This window comes from Tachyglossus aculeatus, chromosome 1 (genome assembly GCF_015852505.1).
Source record: "Tachyglossus aculeatus isolate mTacAcu1 chromosome 1, mTacAcu1.pri, whole genome shotgun sequence".
NCBI lineage: Eukaryota > Metazoa > Chordata > Mammalia > Monotremata > Tachyglossidae > Tachyglossus > Tachyglossus aculeatus.
This window is the reverse complement of record NC_052066.1, coordinates 65,490,050-65,510,363: the sequence shown is the minus strand read 5'-3', so window position 1 is coordinate 65,510,363 and position 20,314 is coordinate 65,490,050. Positions and strand designations below refer to the sequence as shown.

Genomic DNA, 20,314 nt, shown 5'->3' with positions numbered 1-20,314 from the left:
TGCTTCCCATCACTACGAAGTGGACAGGGACAAGTTAGGCTGGAAGCATTTGGAGTGCACAGCAATCAATGTGCCAATGCCCCACGGCACGCGTGTGTCCACAGACACAATTTAATGTCTGTCTCTCCCTCTAGACTGTAATAATAATAATAATAATAATGGTATTTGTTAAGCGCTTACTACGTGCAAAGCACTGTTCTAAGCGCTGGGGAGGTTACAAGGTGATCAGGTTGTAACACGGGGGGCTCACAGTCTTAATCCCCATTTTCATATGCGGTAACTGAGGCACAGAGAATAATAATAATAATGATGATGGTATTTGTTAAGCGCTTACTATGTGCAAAACACTGTTCTAAGCGCTGGGGGGGATACAAGGCAATCAAGTTGTCCCACATGGGGCTCACAATCTTAACCCCCATTTTACAGATGCGGTAACTGAGGCCCAGAGAAGTGAAGTGACTTGCCCAAAGTCACACAGCCGACAGCTGGCGGAGCCGGACTTGAACCCATGACCTCTGACTCCAAAGCCCAGGCTGTTTCCACTGAGCCACGCTTTGGGCAGGGAATGTGTTTGTTATACTGTACTCTCCCATGCGATTTAGTACAGTGCTCGGCACACAGTAAGCACTCAATAAAAATGTTTGACTGATTCTCCCAGTTCCTTCCGTCACCCTTGCATTTTCATTCAATCATATTTACTGAGAGCTGACAGTGTGCAAAGCACTGAGCACTTGAGACAGTACAGTATAACGATAAATAGACATACTCTGTGCCCACGGCAAGTTTAGTGGGATTTTTCAGCCTTTATTCACACCCTCCTCAGTCTCACAGCACTAGTGTCCGCAATGCGATTGAATGAATAGCCATAATTTATTTATTCATTTGCATTAATGTCTGTCCCCCCCCTTCTAGACTGTAATCTTGCTGTGAGCAGGGAACATGTCTACCAACTCTGTTATACTGTGCTCTTGTCTTATATTTTACTTTGTTAGTATGTTTGGTTTTGTTCTCTGTCTCCCCTTTAGACTGTGAGTCCACTGTTGGGTAGGGACTGTCTCTATATGTTGCCAATTTGTACTTCCCAAGCGCTTAGTACAGTGCTCTGCACATAGTAAGCGCTCAATAAATACGATTGATGATGATGATGATGTTATATTGTGCTCTTGTCTTATATTTTACTTTGTTAGTATGTTTGGTTTTGTTCTCTGTCTCCCCTTTAGCCTGTGAGCCCACTGTTGGTTAGGGACTGTCTCTATATGTTGCCAATTTGTACTTCCCAAGCGCTTAGTACAGTGCTCTGCACATAGTAAGCGCTCAATAAATGCGATTGATGACGATGATGATGTTATATTGTGCTCTTGTCTTATATTTTACTTTGTTAGTATGTTTGGTTTTGTTCTCTGTCTCCCCTTTAGACTGTGAGCCCACTGTTGGGTAGGGACTGTCTCTATATGTTGTCAATTTGTACTTCCCAAGCGCTTAGTACAGTGCTCTGCACATAGTAAGCGCTCAATAAATACGATTGATGATGATGAAGATGATGCTGTCGAGTCATCTCCTTCCTTCCCCTGGCCCGGAATGCCCTCCCTCCGCACATCCACCTTGTAACCTCCCCAGCGCTTAGAACAGTGCTTTGCACATAGTAAGCGCTTAATAAATGCCATCATTATTATTATTATCCTCCAAGTTAGCTCTCTTCCTCCCTTCAAAGCCCTACTGAGAGCTCACCTCCTCCAGGAGGCCTTCCCACACTGAGCCCCCTTTTTCCTCTCCTCCTCCCCATCCCCCCGCCCTACCTCCTCCCCTCCCCATGGCACTTGTATATATTTGTACAGATTTATTACTCTATTTATTTTACTTGCACATATTTACTATTCTATTTATTCTGTTAATGATGTGCATAGAGCTATAATTCTATTTGTTCTGGAGCTTTTGACCCCTGTCTACATGTTTAGTTTTGTTGTCTGTCTCCCTCTTCTAGACTGTGATCCCGTTGCTAGGTAGGGACTGTCTCTATATGTTTCTGACTTGTACTTCCCAAGCTCTTAGTCCAGTGCTCTGCACACAGTAAGCGCTCAATAAATACGATTGAATGAATGAATGAATGAATGAATCTCGATCCATAGCAACTGCACGGACACATCTCTCCCAGAATGTCTCACCTCCATCTGCAATCATTCTGGTGCCCACAGTTTTCTTGGTAAAAATCTGGAAATGGTTGACCATTGACTTCTTCTGCACAGTAAACTGAGTCTCCGCCCTCGACTCTCTCTGATGCCACTGCTGCCCTGCATGGGTGAGTTTTGACTTGTAGCAGATTAGAACCCGGGTTCTAATCTCGTTCTGCCAATTGCTTGCTCTGTGGCCCTGGGAAAGTCACTTCACTTCACGTCTCTTTTTAGACTGTGAGCCCACTGTTGGGTAGGGACTGTCTCTGTATGTTGCCAATTTGTACTTCCCAAGCGCTTAGTACAGTGCTCTGCACATAGTAAGCGCTCAATAAATACGATTGATGATGATGATGATGGGGCTCAGTTTCCTCAACTGTAAAATGGAGATTAAATCCTATCCCCTCCCACTAAAACTGAGCCTCATGTCGGATATGGACTGTGTCCAACCTGATAAACGTATATCTACCCCAGTGTTTAGAACAGTGCCTGGCACATAGTAAGTGCTTAACAAATACCATTAAATATACATATATATATATATATATTTACATCTATATAATACATATACATATATATGCCAGAGATGGGTTCGGAAGGCCAAATTTTCTGCCAATGAAAACCTTAAGTAAGGATTAATTTGACAGAAGTCATGGAAGAATTTCATAAAACCCAAAATAACATCTTGTATGTGCCTTTTAGATGCCCGATTCCTCTGAAATTGGAGCACTGTAAGAATGGCACTGAGAATAATAGCAATAGCATTTATTGAATGCTTACCTCATCTGTAAAATGGGTATTAATACTCTGAGCCCGACGCTGGACAGGGACTGCGTCCGACCCAATCTGTTGGTGCCCACCCCAGCGCTTAGTACGGTGCCTGACACATAGTGAGCGCTTAACAAACACCATTAAATATACATATATACATATATATATAATACATATATATGCCAGAGATGGGTTCGGAAGGCCAAATTTTCTGCCAATGAAAACCTTAAGTAAGGATTAATTTTACAGAAATCATGGAAGAATTTCATAAAACCCAAAATAACATCTTGTATGTGCCTTTTAGATGCCCAATTCCTCTGAAATTGGAGCACTGTAAGAATGGCACTGAGAATAATAGCAATAGCATTTATTGAATGCTTACCTCATCTGTAAAATGGGTATTAATACTCTGAGCCCGACGCTGGACAGGGACTGCGTCCAACCCAATCTGTTTGTGCCCACCCCAGAGCTTAGTACGGTGCCTGTCACACAGTGAGCGCTTAACGAACACCACAATTATTGTTATTCCTTGGCACCGGGCATTGTGCCAGACACAGAACAGCAAAGTGACATGTTCCCTGCCCGCAAAGAACTTACAGTTTAAGGGGAAAGAAAAACAGAAAAATATTCGCAACTAGAGAGGTTAAAAATAAAAGGAGAGCATATGCATGACTATTAGAGTGGGGGTAAATAAATTCACAGATGCTATAGTTGGCGGAAGCGCTGATACGGCTCGGGCTACTAGGAAATCAACTGGAGAGAGCTTGTTTGGAGGAATCTGAATGTGGGGAGAGCTGTGACCTGTCTGACGTGGGGAATAACAATAATAATAATAATAATAATAATAATAATAATAACAATAATGGCATTTATTAAGTGCTTACTATGTGCACAGCACTGTTCTAAGGGCTGGGGAATTTACAAAGTGATCAGGTTGTCCCATGTGGGGCTCACAGTCTTAATCCCCATTTTACAGATGAGGTAACTGAGGCCCAGAGAAGTTAAGTGACTTGCCCAAAGTCACACAGCTGACGAGTGGTGGAGCCGGGATTTGAACCCATGACCTCTGACTCCAAAGCCCGGGCTCTTTCCACTGAGCCAAGGAGGGAGTTCCAAGCTGGGAGACCCGGGGGAGCAAGGGGAAGGAGGTGGGAAAGTCAAAAGTGAGGGTACAAGCTGCTAAATTGGCTTGGAAGGAACGAAGACAGGGAGTTGGGGAAATGGGGAATAAGACTGTGAGCCCCATGTCGGGCAGGGACTGTGTCCAACCTGATAACGTGTATTCATTCATTCATTCAATCGTATTTATTGAGCGCTTACTGTGTGCACAGCACTGTACTATGCGCTTGGGAAGTACAAGTTGGCAACATATAGAGACGGTCCCTACCCAACAGTGGGCTCACAGTCTAGAAGATATCTACCTCAGGGCTTAGTACAGTGCCTGGCACATAGTGAGCGCTTAATAAATACCAGAGAAGCAGCAGGATATAGTGGATAGGGCAAAGGCCTGGGGGTCAGAAGGACTCTAGCTCCGCCACATGTCTGCTGTGTGACCCTGGGCAAGTCACTTCACTTCTCCGGGCCTCAGCCCTCTCATCTGTAAAAATGGGGATTAAAACTGTGAGCCTCATGTGGGACAGGGACTGTGCCCAACCTGACTGACTCGTATCTACCCCAGTACTTAGAACAGCAGCACATAGTAAGCGCTGAACGAGTACCATAATAATAATCATTATTATTATTACCATTACTGGTTGAGTGGAAAGAGCCCAGGCTTTGGAGCCAGGGGTCATGGGTTCAAATCCCGGCTCTGCCAATTGTCAGCTGTGTGACTTTGGGCAAGTCACTTCACTTCTCTGTGCCGCAGTTCCCTGTGAGCCCCATGTGGGTCGACCTGATTACCTTGTATCTCCCCCAGAGCTTAGAACAGTGCTTGCCACATAGTAAGCAGTTAACACATGCCAGCATTATTATTATTATCCTGAGAGGGGAATATTGTATTCTACTGAGTGCCTACTGTAAAGTGCTCTGCACAGAGTAAGTACTAAACAAATAATGTTGATCGATTGATCTCTGGGCCAGAAGTTTAAAACTGTGAACCCCTCGTGGGACAACCTGATCTCCTTGTAACCTCCCCAGCACTTAGAACAGTGCTTTAAATATAGTAAGCACTTGATAAATGCCATTATTATTATTATTATTATTTAAAAAGGTGGGGCCAGATGGATAAATGCAATGATGGATTCGTAAGTTCCACAGTTTTGATCATTAATAGGGGAAGGCTTGTTGGAGATGAAGGGATTTTAGGAGGGTTTTGACATTATGGGCAGGGAACCTGTCCACCAAGTGTGTTTTTCTGTACTGTACCAAGTGCTTAGTACTGTGCTTTGGATCTAGTAAGTGCTCAATAAATACCACTGATTGAAAGAAGGTGAGGAGAGAAAGGAATAAGGCGGAGTGGGGTACTCACTGCCATATTCATTCATTCATTCAATCATATTTATTGAGCGCTTACTGTGTGCAGAGCACTGTACTAAGCGCTTGGGAAGTACAAGTTGGCAACATATAGAGACGGTCCCTACCCAACAGCGAGCTCACAGTCTAGAAGGGGGAGACAGACAACAAAACAAAACAGATTAACAAGATAAAATATATAGAATAAATATGTACAAAAAAAATAAATAAATAGAGTAATAAATACATACAAACATATATACATATATACAGGTGCTGTGGGGAGGGGAAGGAGGTAAGACGGGGGGATAGGGGGGATGGGGAGGGGGAGGAAGGAGGGAAGAAGGGGGCTCAGTCTGGGAAGGCCTCCTGGAGGAGGTGAGCTCTCAGTAGGGCTTTGAAGGGAGGATATTTGCTGCATCCACCCAAGGGGCAGTGGACAAGCAGCTCCTACTGTATGCAAACAACTGATGGGATTTATTGAGCGCATACTTTGCGCTATGGAGCATACAATTCAGTGGAGTTAGTAGACACATTCCTTACCCACTGGCATAATAATAATAATAATAATAATAATAATAATAATAATGGCATTTATTAAGGGCTTACTATGTGCAAAGCACTGTTCTAAGTGCTGGGGAGGTTACAAGGTGGTCAGGTTGTCCCACGAGGGGCTCACAGTCTTCATCCTCATTTTACAGATGAGGTAACTGAGGCACAGAGAAGTTAAGTGACTTGCCCAAAGTCACACAGCTGACATTTGGCAGAGCCGGGATTTGAACCCACGACCTCTGACTCCAAAGCCCGGGCTCTTTCCACTGAGCCATGCTGCTGGAGCTGGGGTTGCTGGTTTCTGAGGACTGGAAGACTGAAGGAGGAGGGAGTTCCAGGTTCCAGAGACAATAACAATCATTATCACTATTATTTTATAATAATAATAATAATAATGGCATTTATTAAGTGCTTACTATTTGCAGAAAACTGTTCTAAGCGCTGGGGAGGTTACAAGGTGATCAGGTTGTCCCACGTGGGGCTCACAGTCTTAATCCCCAATTTACAGATGAGGTAACTGAGGCCCAGAGAAGTTAAGTGACTAGCCCAAAGTCACACAGCTGACTGACGGGGCCAGGATTTGAACCCATGACCTCTGACTCCAAAGCCAGGACTCTTTCCAGTGAGCCACGCTGCTGCTCTGCACTTACGGCATGCACAGTATGAGCGACAGGTTGGAGGCGGGCAAGATGAGAGAAGGGTTACAATGAGGGTGGGACTACAAGGTGTGAGAGGAGTCTAAGCAGAGTGGCAGGGGGTAAGGAGAGCGGCTGAGACATAGAGTGGAGACAGCTGGTGGACACCCTAAAACCCTCTTTCTTTGATGAGAAACATGATGGAAAACCAGTGGGGAATTATCTGAGGAGAGGAGAGATGGGGGACGAGAGACTTTGTGGGCAGATGACCCAGCCAGCAGCAGGAAGGGGGGACTGAAGGCGGGGAGAGGCTGAGGCAGAGACACAAGTGAGGGGGGCTGATACAAAATAATAATAATTGTGGTATTTGTTTAAGCGCTTACTCTATGCCAGGCACTATACTAAGAGCTGGAATAGATACAAGCCTATCGGGTTGAACGCGGTCCCTGTCCCACAAGGGGCTCACAATCTCCATCCCCACTTTAGAGATGAGGTAACTGAGGCTCAGAGAAGTAAACAATAATAATAATAATAATAATAATAATAATAATAATAATGGCATTTGTTAAGCGCTTACTATGTGCAAAGCACTGTTCTAAGCGCTGGGGGGATACAAGGTGATCAGGTTGTCCCACGGGGGGCTCACAGTCTCAATCCCCATTTTACAGGTGAGGGAACTGTGGCTCAGAGAACTTAAGTGACTTGCCCAAGGTCACACAGCAGACATGTGGTGGAGCCGGAATTCGAACCCATGACCTCTGACTCCAAAGCCCGTGCTCTTTCCACTGAGCCACGCTGCTTCTCGTGCCCAAGCACGAGAAGCCAAGCGACGTGCCCAAGGTCACCCAGCAGCCAAGTGGCGAAGCCAGGATTAGAACCCAGGTCCTTCTGACTCCCCGGATCTAATCGTGATGCAAAAAAAAGGGGCTTGAAACTGGGTTGGGGTTGTAAAGGCGGCGAGGGAGGGGCACATTTGGGAAATGCTTTGGGGGGAGAAATGGGAAGGTTTCAGCAGGAGGTTGAATGAGGCTACAGAATGGAAGGGAAGAGGCAGAGGGGCAGAGGCAATTCAATTTCCTTTAAGTGGGCTGCTTTACGTCCTTAGGTCTTGGTCGTGTGCAAATTGGCGCTACTGGGTTAAAGCATGAATATGGAGCTGAGGTCACTGGCATTCTGATTGGATTTATCATTTCGTACTCTTACCAGATGAAGCTTCATAGCTAAATGCTTTGAATGTTTTCCTTATGATTAAAAAGAGGCTTTTATCATATCTCACCCAAAACAAGCAAAAGCCCAAGGAAAGGGAGAAACGTCCTAGGGTGCCATTTTTGAACTGAAGGGATTTAATCGTGGAATCATTGCGTGCTTATAAATAGAACCTAATGCAAACTATAAAATCTGAGACCCTGGATCGTACTCATGTCGCCTTACAAGAGCTTACTTGGTAAAATGACCGACATTCTGGTCACTTTCGGTGGAACGGGGAAGAACCGGGAGGAAAATGAGAGGGGAGGAGGGACAAAATGGGTAGGAAAGGAGAAAATTGGGAGGAAGGTTACAGAAAAATGTGGAAAGAGGGAGAAAGGGGGAAAAAAGGAGAAACGATAGAAAAACCATTACGGGCAGGGAACGTGTCTACCAACTGTGTTTTACTGTACTGTCCCAAGTACTTGGTACTGTACTCTGGACCAGTAAGTGTTCAAAAAATACCACTGACTGAAAGGAGAGGGAGGAAAGGAGAGAAAGCAATAAGGAGAGGAGGGAAAGGGGAGAAAGCAATAAGGAGAGGAGGGAAAGGGGAGAAAGGAATAAGGCGGAGCGAGGTACTCACTGCCATATTTGCTGCATCCCCCCAAGGGACAGTGGATAGGCAGCTCCTACCACATGCAAACAATTAATGGGATTTATTTGGCACCTATTTTGTGCAGAGCACCGTACTAAGTGCTAGGAAGTGTATAATTCGATAGAGTTGGTAGACACATTCTTTACCCACTAAGATCTTACAGTCTAACACGTCTGAGTGGAGCTGGGTTGGCTGGTAGGTGGAAATGGTGGAAAATGAGAGTGCTCTCTGGCCAAGTGGGACCTGGCTTTCAATAATAATAATAATAATAATAATAATAATAATAATAATAATGGCATTTATTAAGCACTTACTATGTGCAAAGCACTGTTCTAAGTGTTGGGAAGGTTACAAGGTGATAAGGTTGTCCCACGTGGGGCTAACAGTCTTAATCCCCATTTTCCACATGAGGTAGTAGGCCCAGAGAATAATAATAATAATGATGGTATTTGTTAAGCACTTACTATGTGCAAAGCACTGTTCTAAGCGCTGGGGGATACAAGGTGATCAGGTTGTCCCACATGGGGCTCACAATCTTAATCCCCACTTTGCAGATGAAGTAACTGAGGCACAGAGAAGCGAAGTGACTTGCCCAAAGTCACACAGCTGACAATTGGCAGAGCCGGTATTTGAACCCATGACCTCTGACTCCAAAGCCCATGCTCTTTCCACTGAGCCAGAGAAGTGAAGTGACTTCCCCAAAGTCACACAGCTGACAAGTGGCGGAGCCGGGATTTGAAGCCATGACATCTGACTTCAAAGCCTGTGCTCTTTCCACTGAGCCACGCTGCTTCTCACTTACTGCTGGCTTTTCTGATAATAACAATAACAATAATCATGGTATTATTATTAATAATGGTATGCGTCAAGCACTGTTCTAAGCACTGGGGTAGATACAAGTTAATCAAGTTGGACACAGTCCCTGCCCCACATGGGACTCACAGGCTTTATCTCCATTTTACAGATGAGGTAACTGAAGCACAAAGAAGTAAGTGACTTGCCCAAGGTCTCACAGCAGACAAGTGGTGGAGCCGGGATTAGAACCCAGGTCCTGCTGACTCCCAAGCCCGTGCTCTATCCACTATGCCACGCTGCTTCTCAAACCTAAAAGGGTAATGGGGCAGAGCTTCATATTCCGAGACTCTCCCACTGAAATCAGGACAGCTTGATTCCCCTGCCTTATTCTGAGCTCAAAACCCAAGCAAATATCTAAGGGAAAATTGCAGAAGTCTGATGGCTTTGAAAGATGTGCAAAGAGAAACAAATTAAAATACGAAAAGGGATGCTCCAGAATATCATGGGTTCTAATCCTGGCTCTGCCATTTGTCAGCAGTGTGACTTCGGGCAAATCACTTAACTTCTCTTGTGCGTCTGTTACCTCATCTATAAAGTGGGGATTAAGACTGTGAGCCCCATGTGGGACAACCTGATTACCTTGTTACCCCCAGTGCTTATCACATAGTAAGCGCTTAACAAATACCATAATTATTATGTCTGTGGAGGCCAGGTGGGAGAACCATTAGGCTGGGCCATTACGAGCCTAGATGCTCTCCAAACCTAGGGACAGATCAGACAGGAATGGGATCCCCGGAAGGATAAAATGTGCTTGGTTCCTTGGAATCGTCACAAATCTAAAGTCTATAAGAGATTAAAACAAGGTTGGAATTGGCGGGGAGGTGGAAGGGGAGAAATGACAACAACAAAACCTCAGGCAAATCTCAATGTGATACCTGAAAGTGATTTTGGCTTACCTCCCACTGTAAGTGAGGGGGGATGTTCCGTATCTGAATCTTTCTGCTCCTGTAAAGATAAAACCACAATCTGTAATTCACCATGACCCAGAATTCGGTCAGTAACAAAGAAATACTGTAGAGCAGGCATCCAGACAGGTTCAGATTCCCTCTTCCGGGCTCAGAGCATGAATGAGACGACCCGTAGCACTCCCAGCATAAACTTTAGGACTCTACAAGGTTGTGGAGAAAAAGAAAGAACCTTTCCAGAGAGGCCCCTGAAGAATACAAGGAAGAAGTACACCATACTTGCGTCTCTATTTTCTACAAAGAAAGAACCTTGAAAAATACGACGAAGAATGCTCCGAATACCACTCTTGCATCTCCTTTTTCAAAAAAGAAACTTGAAGAATACGAGGAGGAATGCTTCATATACTATACGTGCATCTCCTTTTTCACCAACCGGATTATTGGGGTTGAAACTGCACTGCCTGAAGTCTACACCTCTGCCAAGTTAGCCCTTATCTGTGCATCGATAGGATTTACCGAGCCCTTACGGCACACAGAGCACTGTACCAAGCAATTATGGAAGCACAATAACGACAAAGCTGATCGGCACGATCCCTGCTCTCGAGGAGTTTACAGTCTTCCATCTTTTTTTAATCCCCATTGCCCGCTAGAAAATTTATATCCATCCGTCTCCCTGATTTGATAATAATAATAATAATTATTATTATTATGGTATTTGTTAAGCACTTACTATGTGCCAAGCACTGTTCTAAGCACTAGGGTAGATACAAAGTAATCAGGTTGTCCCACGTGGGGCTCACAGTCTTAATCACCATTTTACAGATGAGGTAACTGAGGCACAGACAAATGAAGTGACTTGCCCAAAGTCACACAGCTGACAAGTGGCAACCTCTGACTCCCAAGCGCAGGTTCTTTCCAGGAAGCAACACTGATTTGATTGTAAGCCTCTCGTGGGCAGGGGCCTGGTGTCTTTCTCCTATATGTAGATCTAGTGTTGTGCAATCAATGAATAATATTTAATGAGGGCCTACTCCTTTCTCTTGGGAGGGTACAACAAAATCGGAGAACACAATCTCTGCCCTTTAAGAGCATTCTAGGGAGGCAGATAAAAAATAATTATACAGATAGGAGGGTTAGCTGCCTTGAGTTCACCGAGAAGCAGCATGGTGTAATGGAGAGAGCCTGGACCTGGAATTCAGGAGGACCTGGGTTCTAATCCCGACTCTGCCACTCCTCTGCTTGGTGACCTTGGGCAAATCGCTTCACTTCTCTGTGCCTCATCTCTGAAATGGGGAGTAAGACTGTGAGCCTCACATGGGACATGGACTGTGACTAACCTGATTAGCATGTATCTACTTCAGTGCTTAGTACAGTGCTTGGCATATAGTAAGCACTTAGCAAATAACATTTAAAAAAAAAACTGGATTTGTCGAGGAGGAGGTCAACGCACAGCAGGAGCTCCAAAATGCTGCTGCTGCTGCTGCTGCTGTTGTAATACCCAGAAAATAATGTTGTCCCTTCCTCTACATATTTGCAAACCAAATTTACCAAATCCGTCTTTCCTCAGCTCCTCTTCCAAAAAAACAGCAAACCCAGGATTTGTTGGAGTCAAATTACAACCACGGAGCAGTGAGTTTTTGTTCTCTCTCGGTTAACTTGAAAATGACATCATCAATACCAAGAAAATGAAAATGGGATTATGTTTACTTCTTGATCCTACACAGGAAATCAAATGAATCTGGAAAAGAAGAAAGTTAGTAGAAAATGTTTGCTTTTTATTTTTATCTTCAGAGAAAGGACTTGGGTATTGGGCAGAAGAGACAATTTTACATATCTATGAGTTATATGTTGTAATTTTTTCTTATATTACTATCTGTTTCCCCTTCTAGGCTGTGCACTCGTTGTGGGCAGAGAACATGTCTGCCAATGTTGTTGTACTGAATTCTCCCAAGCGCTTAGTACAGTGCTCTGCATATAGCAACCGCTCAATAAGTACCATTGATGATGATGGTGATGACGATTAAGTATTGGATAGGATTTCCTCTAGTAGGAAGTTCTGCCTGCACCCGTCCAAGGAGATTCATTGCTTGGGGTTGTTATAGGTTATGGCCGCCCCCCTTCTCCCATTCCACTGGAGTCTAAAACACTGAAAATTGTTCTTCCACCTCTTCACTGGTTTCATCTGCCAGTGAGACACTGCAAGAGGTTTCACAACTAATGGAAACCGCTGAGGGGGGTGGGGGGGAAGAGAAAAAAGATAGGAGAGAAAGAGATGGAGAAAATGAATTGGAAATAAATGGGGTTTCAAAAATGAATGTACTCTCCTGGCAAATAAACCTACTCCATTAGTCTTAGCCGGTGTTATAACAGAAGCTCCGATTTCCCCTCATCCACTTTGGCTGCTTCCAGGGAGAGCCTCTCTTGAGTCCGAGTTGGGGCTTTAGACCGCAAAGAAGCCTTCCACTAGCATTTACCGTGTCTGGATACGGGGAATGTCCAACTCTTCTTCTCCATTCTCACACTGCACAAATGAAGGGCTTTTACATCATCTCTCATCCCAGGATCATGTCAGCCACGAGAAACCCCAGTGAGGCAGGAAACGACGACCGCAGATGCTTTCACCCATCCATTACTGAAGCAACCTTGGCTTCAACCACCCCCGAATAGATCCGGCTCTGTTCCAACGTGAAAGGCTTCGAGATGGTCTGGGGCTCAAGGACAAAGCTTAGCCTGTGTGAGGCTATCGAACTAAACCACTTGTCTACCAGATCTGTTCTATCGTACTCTCCCAATCGCTTAGTACAGTGCTCTTCACACAGGAAGCATTCAATAACTATCATTGATTGTTAACTCCACAAGCAGTTTCTCCCTCTCCGATAAACTCAATTCCAAGTAAATCAACCTCTCATCCTCATCCTGTTGCCATCCTCATCCTATGTTGCCATCTTGTACTTCCCAAGCGCTTAGTACAGTGCTCTGCACACAGTAAGTGCTCAATAAATACGATTGATTGATTGATTGATCCTGATCTGTTGGTTTATTAGGCAAGGGAAATTGGATATTTTCCCTAGCTAAGTGGAGAAGATGGATGCTGGGGAGGGAAATCTCTTTCATGCATCCACATCTTCAGGTGGATATGGAGAAGCAGTGTGACCTATTGGAAAGAGCACTGGCCTGGGTTCTAATCCAGCCCCATCATTTGTCTGCTGTGTGATCTTGGGCAAATCTCTTCACTTCTTAGTTACCTCATCTGTAAAATGGGGATTCCCTCCTACTTAGACTGTGAGCCCCATGTGGGGTGAGGACTGTGTCCGACCTGATAATCTTTTATAATAATAATAATAATCATGGCATTTGTTAAGCGCTTACTATGTGCAAAGCACTGTTCTAAGCGCTGGGGAGGTTACAAGGTGATCAAACTGTCCCACGGGGGGCTCACAGTCTTAATTCCCATTTTACAGATGAGGTAACTGAGGCCTAGAGAAGTGAAGTGAGTTGCCCAAAGTCACACAGCTGACAGTTGGCAGAGCAGGGATTTGAATCCATGAACTCTGACTCTAAAGCCCGTGCTCTTTCCACCGAGCCACGCTGCTTTTCCCCAGTGCTTTTATCTACCCCAGTGCTTAGTATAGTGCCTGGCACATAGTAAGTGCTTAACAAATGCCATCTAAAAATAGTGCTGAACAAATACCACATATATGTGTACGTGTGAGTGTATTTGTGTGTGTAACACTGCTTAGAACAGTGCTTGGCACACAGTAACCACTTAGCAAATGCCACCATTATGTATGCATATACAATACAAATATAATCTACTATATGTATAGATTATATATTGTAGATTTTATATATATAATATACACATATATATATGAAAGCGTGTGTGTGTGTGTGTGTGTGTGTGTGTGTGTGTGTGTGCGTGTGTGTGTGTATCCAGGCAGTGATAGCACCAGGGTTCAGCACAACCCGGCATCAATTCTACAAGAATTACAGATAATTTGCTTGGTAACGTGAATTTATTATAGATACTCAACTATCTAGGGTACCTAAAAAACCTCAATCAATCAATCAAGATGATTTATTACACCCTGGGCAGAACACTTTACTATGTGTTTACAATAATAATAATAATACTAATGGTGATGGCATTTATTAAGCACTTACTATGTGCAAAGCACTGTTCAATAGAGATGTCAGACATGACCTCTGCCCACAAGGAGTTTACAATCTAACAGGAGAGACTGACAAATAATTTACAAGTAAAAGGAGCAGGGGAATTAGTAGAGAAGGCAAAAAACGGACCTCCATGGGTAAGAAACTGTGATGAACGACTGTGAATACAAAAAGTTTTGAAATAAATGAAGATAGGGATAACCTGGTGAGAAGAAAAAGTCATTTGGGAAAGTGGGATTTCAGAATGGTTTTGAAGAAGGGGAGAGCAACGGTCTGGTAGATTTGAAGGGGAGAGTATGAGCCAGGGTTTGGTGGCAGAAAGAGTTGGGAACAGGGCATGGTGAGAAGGTGATCTTGGGAGGAACAGAGAATTCAAACTGGGATATAGAAGGAAAACGAGCGGGGAGAGGCCCCCCACCCTACCTCCTTCCCCTCCGCACAGCACCTGTATATATGTTTGTACAGATTTATTACTCTATTTATTTTACTTGTACATGTTTACTAGTCTATTTATTTTATTTTATTTATTTATTTTATTTTATTTTATTTTGTTAATGATGTGCATCTAGCTTTACTTCTATTTATTCTGATGACTTGACACCTGTTCACATGCTTTGTTTTGTTGCCTGTCTCCCCCTTCTAGACTGTGAGCCCGTTGTTGGGTAGGGACCGTCTCTATATGTTGCCAGCTTGTACTTCCCAAGCGCTTAGTACAGTGCTCTGCACACAGTAAGCGCTCAATAAATACGACCGAATGAATGAATGAAAGAGTGAGAAGGCTGACTGGAATACCTTAAAGCCAAACATCACCAGATGAATGGGCAATGAGGGGAAGATTTTGAGGTGCGGAGGAGGCGTGCTTTCAGAAGAATGTTTCGGAAAGACGATCCGAGCAACAGAGGGAAGTGTGGAACGGCGAGGAAAGAGTTTGGAGAGGCTGGAAGATACCGTAATCAAGTCTAGATTTGGCTGGCACCCGGACTAGCATAATGGCCACTTGGATGGCAGTCCAATCTGTGTGACTTTGGGCAAGTCATTTTGCTTCTCTGTGCCTCAGTTTCCTCCTCTGTAAAACAGGGATGAGATACCTGTTCTCTCTTCCTCTTAGCTTGTGAGCCCCATGTGGGACAAGGATTCTGTCCTGATGATCTTGTCTCTACCTCAGTGCTTAGTACAGTGCTTGGCACAAAGTAAGTGCTTAACAAATGTCATTACATAATTATATCACAAATTGTTATTATTATTATTATTTTGCAGAGGGAGAGAGGGATCTGGGCAATATTGAGTAGGAAAAGACAATGTATTTTACTGAAATTCAATAGGAGAGTTGAAAGAGGCTGTGGAATCAAAGGATAATGCCAAAGTTGTGGACTTCAAAAACAGGAAGGATAGAGGTGTTGTCATATAATAATAATGTTGGTATTTGTTAAGCGCTTACTATGTGCCAAGCACGGTTCTAAGCACTGGGGGGGATACAAGGTAATCAAGCTTGTCCCACATGGGGATCACAGTCTTAATCCCCATTTTACAGATGAGGGAACTGAGGCCCACAGTAAAGTTAAATGACTTGCCCAAAGTCACACAGCTGACAAGTGGTGGAGTCGGAATTAGAACCCATGACCTCTGACTCCCAAGCCTGGGCTCTTTCCACTGAGCCCTGTATATGTATATATGTTTGTACATATTTATTACTCTATTTATTTATCTTACTTATACATATCTATTCTATTTATTTTTGTCAGTATGTTTGGTTTTGTTCTCTGTCTCCCCCTTCTAGACTGTGAGCCCGCTGTTGGGTAGGGACTGTCTCTATGTGTTGCTGATTTGTACTTCCCAAGCGCTTAGTACAGTGCTCTGCACACAGTAAGTGCTCAATAAATACAATTGATTGATTGATTGATTGATTGAGCCATGCTGCTTCTCTATGCAATGGGAAAGTTGGGTAGAGGAGAGGATCTGGGATGAGGAGAGGAGTTCAGTTCTTGAAATATTGATCATGAGTTGTTGGTCATACATCCGTATGGAGATGTCCTACAGGCAAGAGGAAATGGAAGAATGCAGGTGGGGACAGAAGCCGGGACTTTCAAAATTAATTTGGGATTCATTTGTGTAGAGGAAAAAGCTGAAGTCATAAGGGCAGATGAGCTCTCTAAGGGAGTGGGCATAAAGTCAGAAAAGAGGGCTATCCAGAACAGAGCCTTAGGGACACCTGCAGCTAGGAGAAAGGAGCAAGGGTAAGCTCCTCTCAGAGGAAGAACCAGAGAAAGAGTGGAGAGAAGGAGGAGGAAAAACTTGGGGAAACAAAGTGCTCAATGCTTCCTGTTAATTTCTCATGACACCCAGGAAAAGACTGGTAAGAATAATGCTGATATTCCACTTTCCACTCTGTGATTTATTACTTGAGAAATAATCAGTCATTCCGAGTGAGTTAGGTATTTCAGAAGTCAGATAGGACAATTCGGTGGGAGAATAAAAAACATTCTAGAGGAGAAATACATAGCTGCTTTCACTTCCCTTCAATCGATCACTCAGTGGTATCTATCGAGCACTTCCTGAGGGCAGAGCGCTGTACCAAGCGCTTGGGAGAATACGCTACGGCAAAATTGTAGACATGTTCCCTGCCCACAAGGAGCTCAGTCTCGAGGGGGAGTCAGACGTTAAATTACGAATGTGTACATGAGGGCTGTGGGGCTGAGGGTGAGGTGGCTAAAAAAGGTACAGATCTTTGCAGAGCCAAGATGATCCCTTTGTACTACCTCAGGAATTTCCCTTTCTCTTCTTCAATTCTACCAGGGGCCAGGAGGAGAGAGGGGATATGCCAAAAGCAGCAGCGGCAAGATGGCACAGTTCTGCCCTGGTTGGGCTACCAACCATGGCAATCACCAGATCGTGGGCAAGAAACGCGTCCACCGACTTTGTCCAGATGTCCTCTCCCAAGCGCTTAGTATGGCGCTCTGCCCAGAGGAAGCGCTCGATAAACACGGATGAGGATGGCCCCAAGCACTCCGTACGGTGCTCTGCACACCGTAAGCACTCGAAAAAGAATAATAATGATGGCATTTGTTAAGCACTTACTATGTGCGAAGCACTGTTCTAAGTGCTGGGGGGGATACAAGGTGATCAGATTGTCCCATTTGGGGCTCACGGTCTTAATCCCCATTTTACAGATGGGGTAATTGAGGCCCAGGGAAGTGAAGTGACTTGACCAGTGGCAGAGCCGGGATTAGAACCTACAACCACTGACTCCCAAGCCTGGGTTCTTTCCACTAAGCCACACTATTTCTCTAATGTGACATGTGATCCACCTGCCACAGTTTTGCTTCTGCTCCCCCGCCTCAAATGGACAGAAATGCTTTTAAACTCAGATCTTCCAGATGGTCCCCATTTGCCAAACTCATTTAACTCAAGGAATCTGCAAAGCCCTCCATCAAATCCACTCAGGATCTTCCAGACAGCATTGTGAAACGCTCCTAGTGGGATTCGATTCCGGCCGCATTTGTTTCCAAGCGGATTCTAGTGTTACTGATAGCAACACGTGATTCTGATGTCATCAGGGCCGAAGAGAGTTTCCTTTATCATCTTCTGGTCTGGAAGCGTTTCAATCCTTTCACAAGTCTCCATGCCGAAATCCCCCCCGCCCCTCCCCAAAATATCTGGACACAGTGTACAGGGGACGTCCTGTTCTAGAGAAGCCGCAGTCTGCGAAGAGAGGCCGCCCATGGCTGACAGGGAAGCACGTGAATCACTGTTGAGGTCCAAGTCCCCGTCCCTTCCCAATTGTTTCCTCAAGTTCACACAGAGGAGGAGACCAGGGAATGATTAAAAATTTATGTTTCCCTGAGTCTTAATCACCCTCTTTGTCTAATATGATGGAGAACTGGGAATAATAATGTGTCCCTGACGAAACACAAAACAAATGCATAGCAACAGTTGTTATGGATCTAATGGCTTCAAATAGTAGGAACGGTGGTAAAATTAACAACATTAGGAGGGTCGGCTTGGTGGGGTTTGAAAACAGAGACGGTACACGCCACCCTAGCACGTCTAGGGTTACGCAGGATTTTGGTAGCTCTGATTCAGCTTCGCAGAAAACGCCGGCAATTAGCCACGATGCTTCTACTCGGTTTCATCCTCCATAAGGTATTTTCCAAAAAGGCTTCCTGGAATGGATCCTACCGTCTGGTATGCTGAACGAGAATTTCACCATCTGAATATTGTGGGTACTAAATTAGTAAAAATTAAAGGAAAAGTGTGGCTTAGTATATAGAGCATGGGGCTGGGAGTCAGAAGGACCTGGGTTCTAATCCCGCTGTTGTATCTGCTGTGGGACCTTGGACAGGTCATTTCACTTCTCTGGGCCCCAGTTACCTCATCTGGAAAATGGATATTAAGACTGTGAGCCCCATGTGGGACAGGGACTGTGTCCAACCTAATTAACTGGTATCATCCCCAGTGCTTAGAACAGTGCTCGGCAAATAATAAACACGTAACAAGTACCATAATTATTATTACTGTTCATTCATTAATTCAATCATATTTATTCAGCATTTACTGTGTGCAGAGCACTGTACTAAGCGCTTGTAATGTTCAATTTGGCAACAGATAGAGACAGTCCCTACTCAACAATGGGCTTTGGGTAGCAAAAAAATTGCTTACTCTTAAGCAAAGAGCCCATACTTCACTAGAGATGGCAGGCACTGGGGCACGATCTTACAGGTTTTCCGGTATCATGGCATTTGTTAAGCGGTTATTACGTGCCAGACACTGTGTTAAGTGCTGGGCTAGATACAAGATAATCAAGTTGGACACAGTCCATGTTTCACGTGGGGCTCACAGTCTTAATCCCCATTTTAAAATGAGGAAACTACGCCCAGAGAAGTTAAATTCATTCATTCATTTATTCAACCATATTTATCGAGAGATTACTGCATTTAGAGCACTGTAGTAAGCACCTGGGAGAGTATAATACAATAATAATAATAATGGTATTTGTTAAGCGCTTACTATGTGCCAAGCACCGTTCTAAGCGCTGGGGTAGATACAAGGTAATCAAGTTGGCCTATGTGGGGCTTACCGTCTTAATCCCCATTTTACAGATGAGGTAACTGAGGCCTAGAGAAGTTATGTGACTTGCCCAAAGTCACACAGCTGACAAGAGGCAGAGCCAGAGTTAGAACCCACAACCTCTGACTCTCAAGTCCATGCTCTTTCCCCTAAGCCACGCTACGCTGCTTCTCCAATAAATGACTTGCCCAAGGTCACACAGCAGACAAGTGACGGTGCCGGGATTAGAACCCAGGTCCCCTGACTCCCAGGCCTGTGCTCTAGCCATTAGGCCACACTACTTCTGGTCTTCTGGAAGAGGTCACTGAAACAACTCCTTCATTTATAAAATGAATATTTTATTCATTTTCATTCATTTTTATTCATTTATTCATTATTACACATCCCCATTTGTAAAATGGGGATGAAGACTGTGAGCCCCCCGTGGGACAACCTGATCACCTTGTAACCTCCCCAGTGCTTAGAACAGTGCTGTGCACATAGTAAGCGCTTAATAAAATGCCATCATCATTTATGAATTTGAATGGAGAGAAACTGGAGAAGAAAGTGGGAGAGGGAGAATGGGCCAGGAAGGAGACATTATCAGAGAAGAGAGGAAAGAATGAGAAGCAAAAAAGAAAAATGTTCATGATGAAAGGATATAGTCAGCCCGTTTGCCTAAGGGGCCCACTCTAGACTACGCTCATTGTGGGTAATAATAATAATAATTAATAATAATAATAATGGTGGCATTTATTAAGTGCTTACTATGTGCGAAGCACTGTTTTAAGCACTGGGGAGGTTACAAAGTGATCAGGCTGTCCCACGGGGGGCTCACAGTCAATCCCCATTTTACAGATGAGGTAACTGAGGCACAGAGAAGTTAAGTGACTTGCCCAAAGTCACACAGCTTGA

At 44.3% G+C, this 20,314-nt stretch overlaps 1 protein-coding gene across 2 annotated transcripts in view; it reads right to left on the bottom strand.

The window, feature by feature from the left end:
- The window catches only part of IGF2BP2 (insulin like growth factor 2 mRNA binding protein 2), a 324,744-nt gene that overhangs the window by 96,942 nt on the left and 207,488 nt on the right, over positions 1–20,314 (bottom strand). For both annotated transcript variants that reach the window (XM_038762344.1, XM_038762421.1), the window contains exon 3: positions 10,175–10,223. In XM_038762344.1, the coding sequence (XP_038618272.1) occupies positions 10,175–10,223 (49 nt within the window). The remainder of the gene's footprint in view (positions 1–10,174; positions 10,224–20,314) is intronic.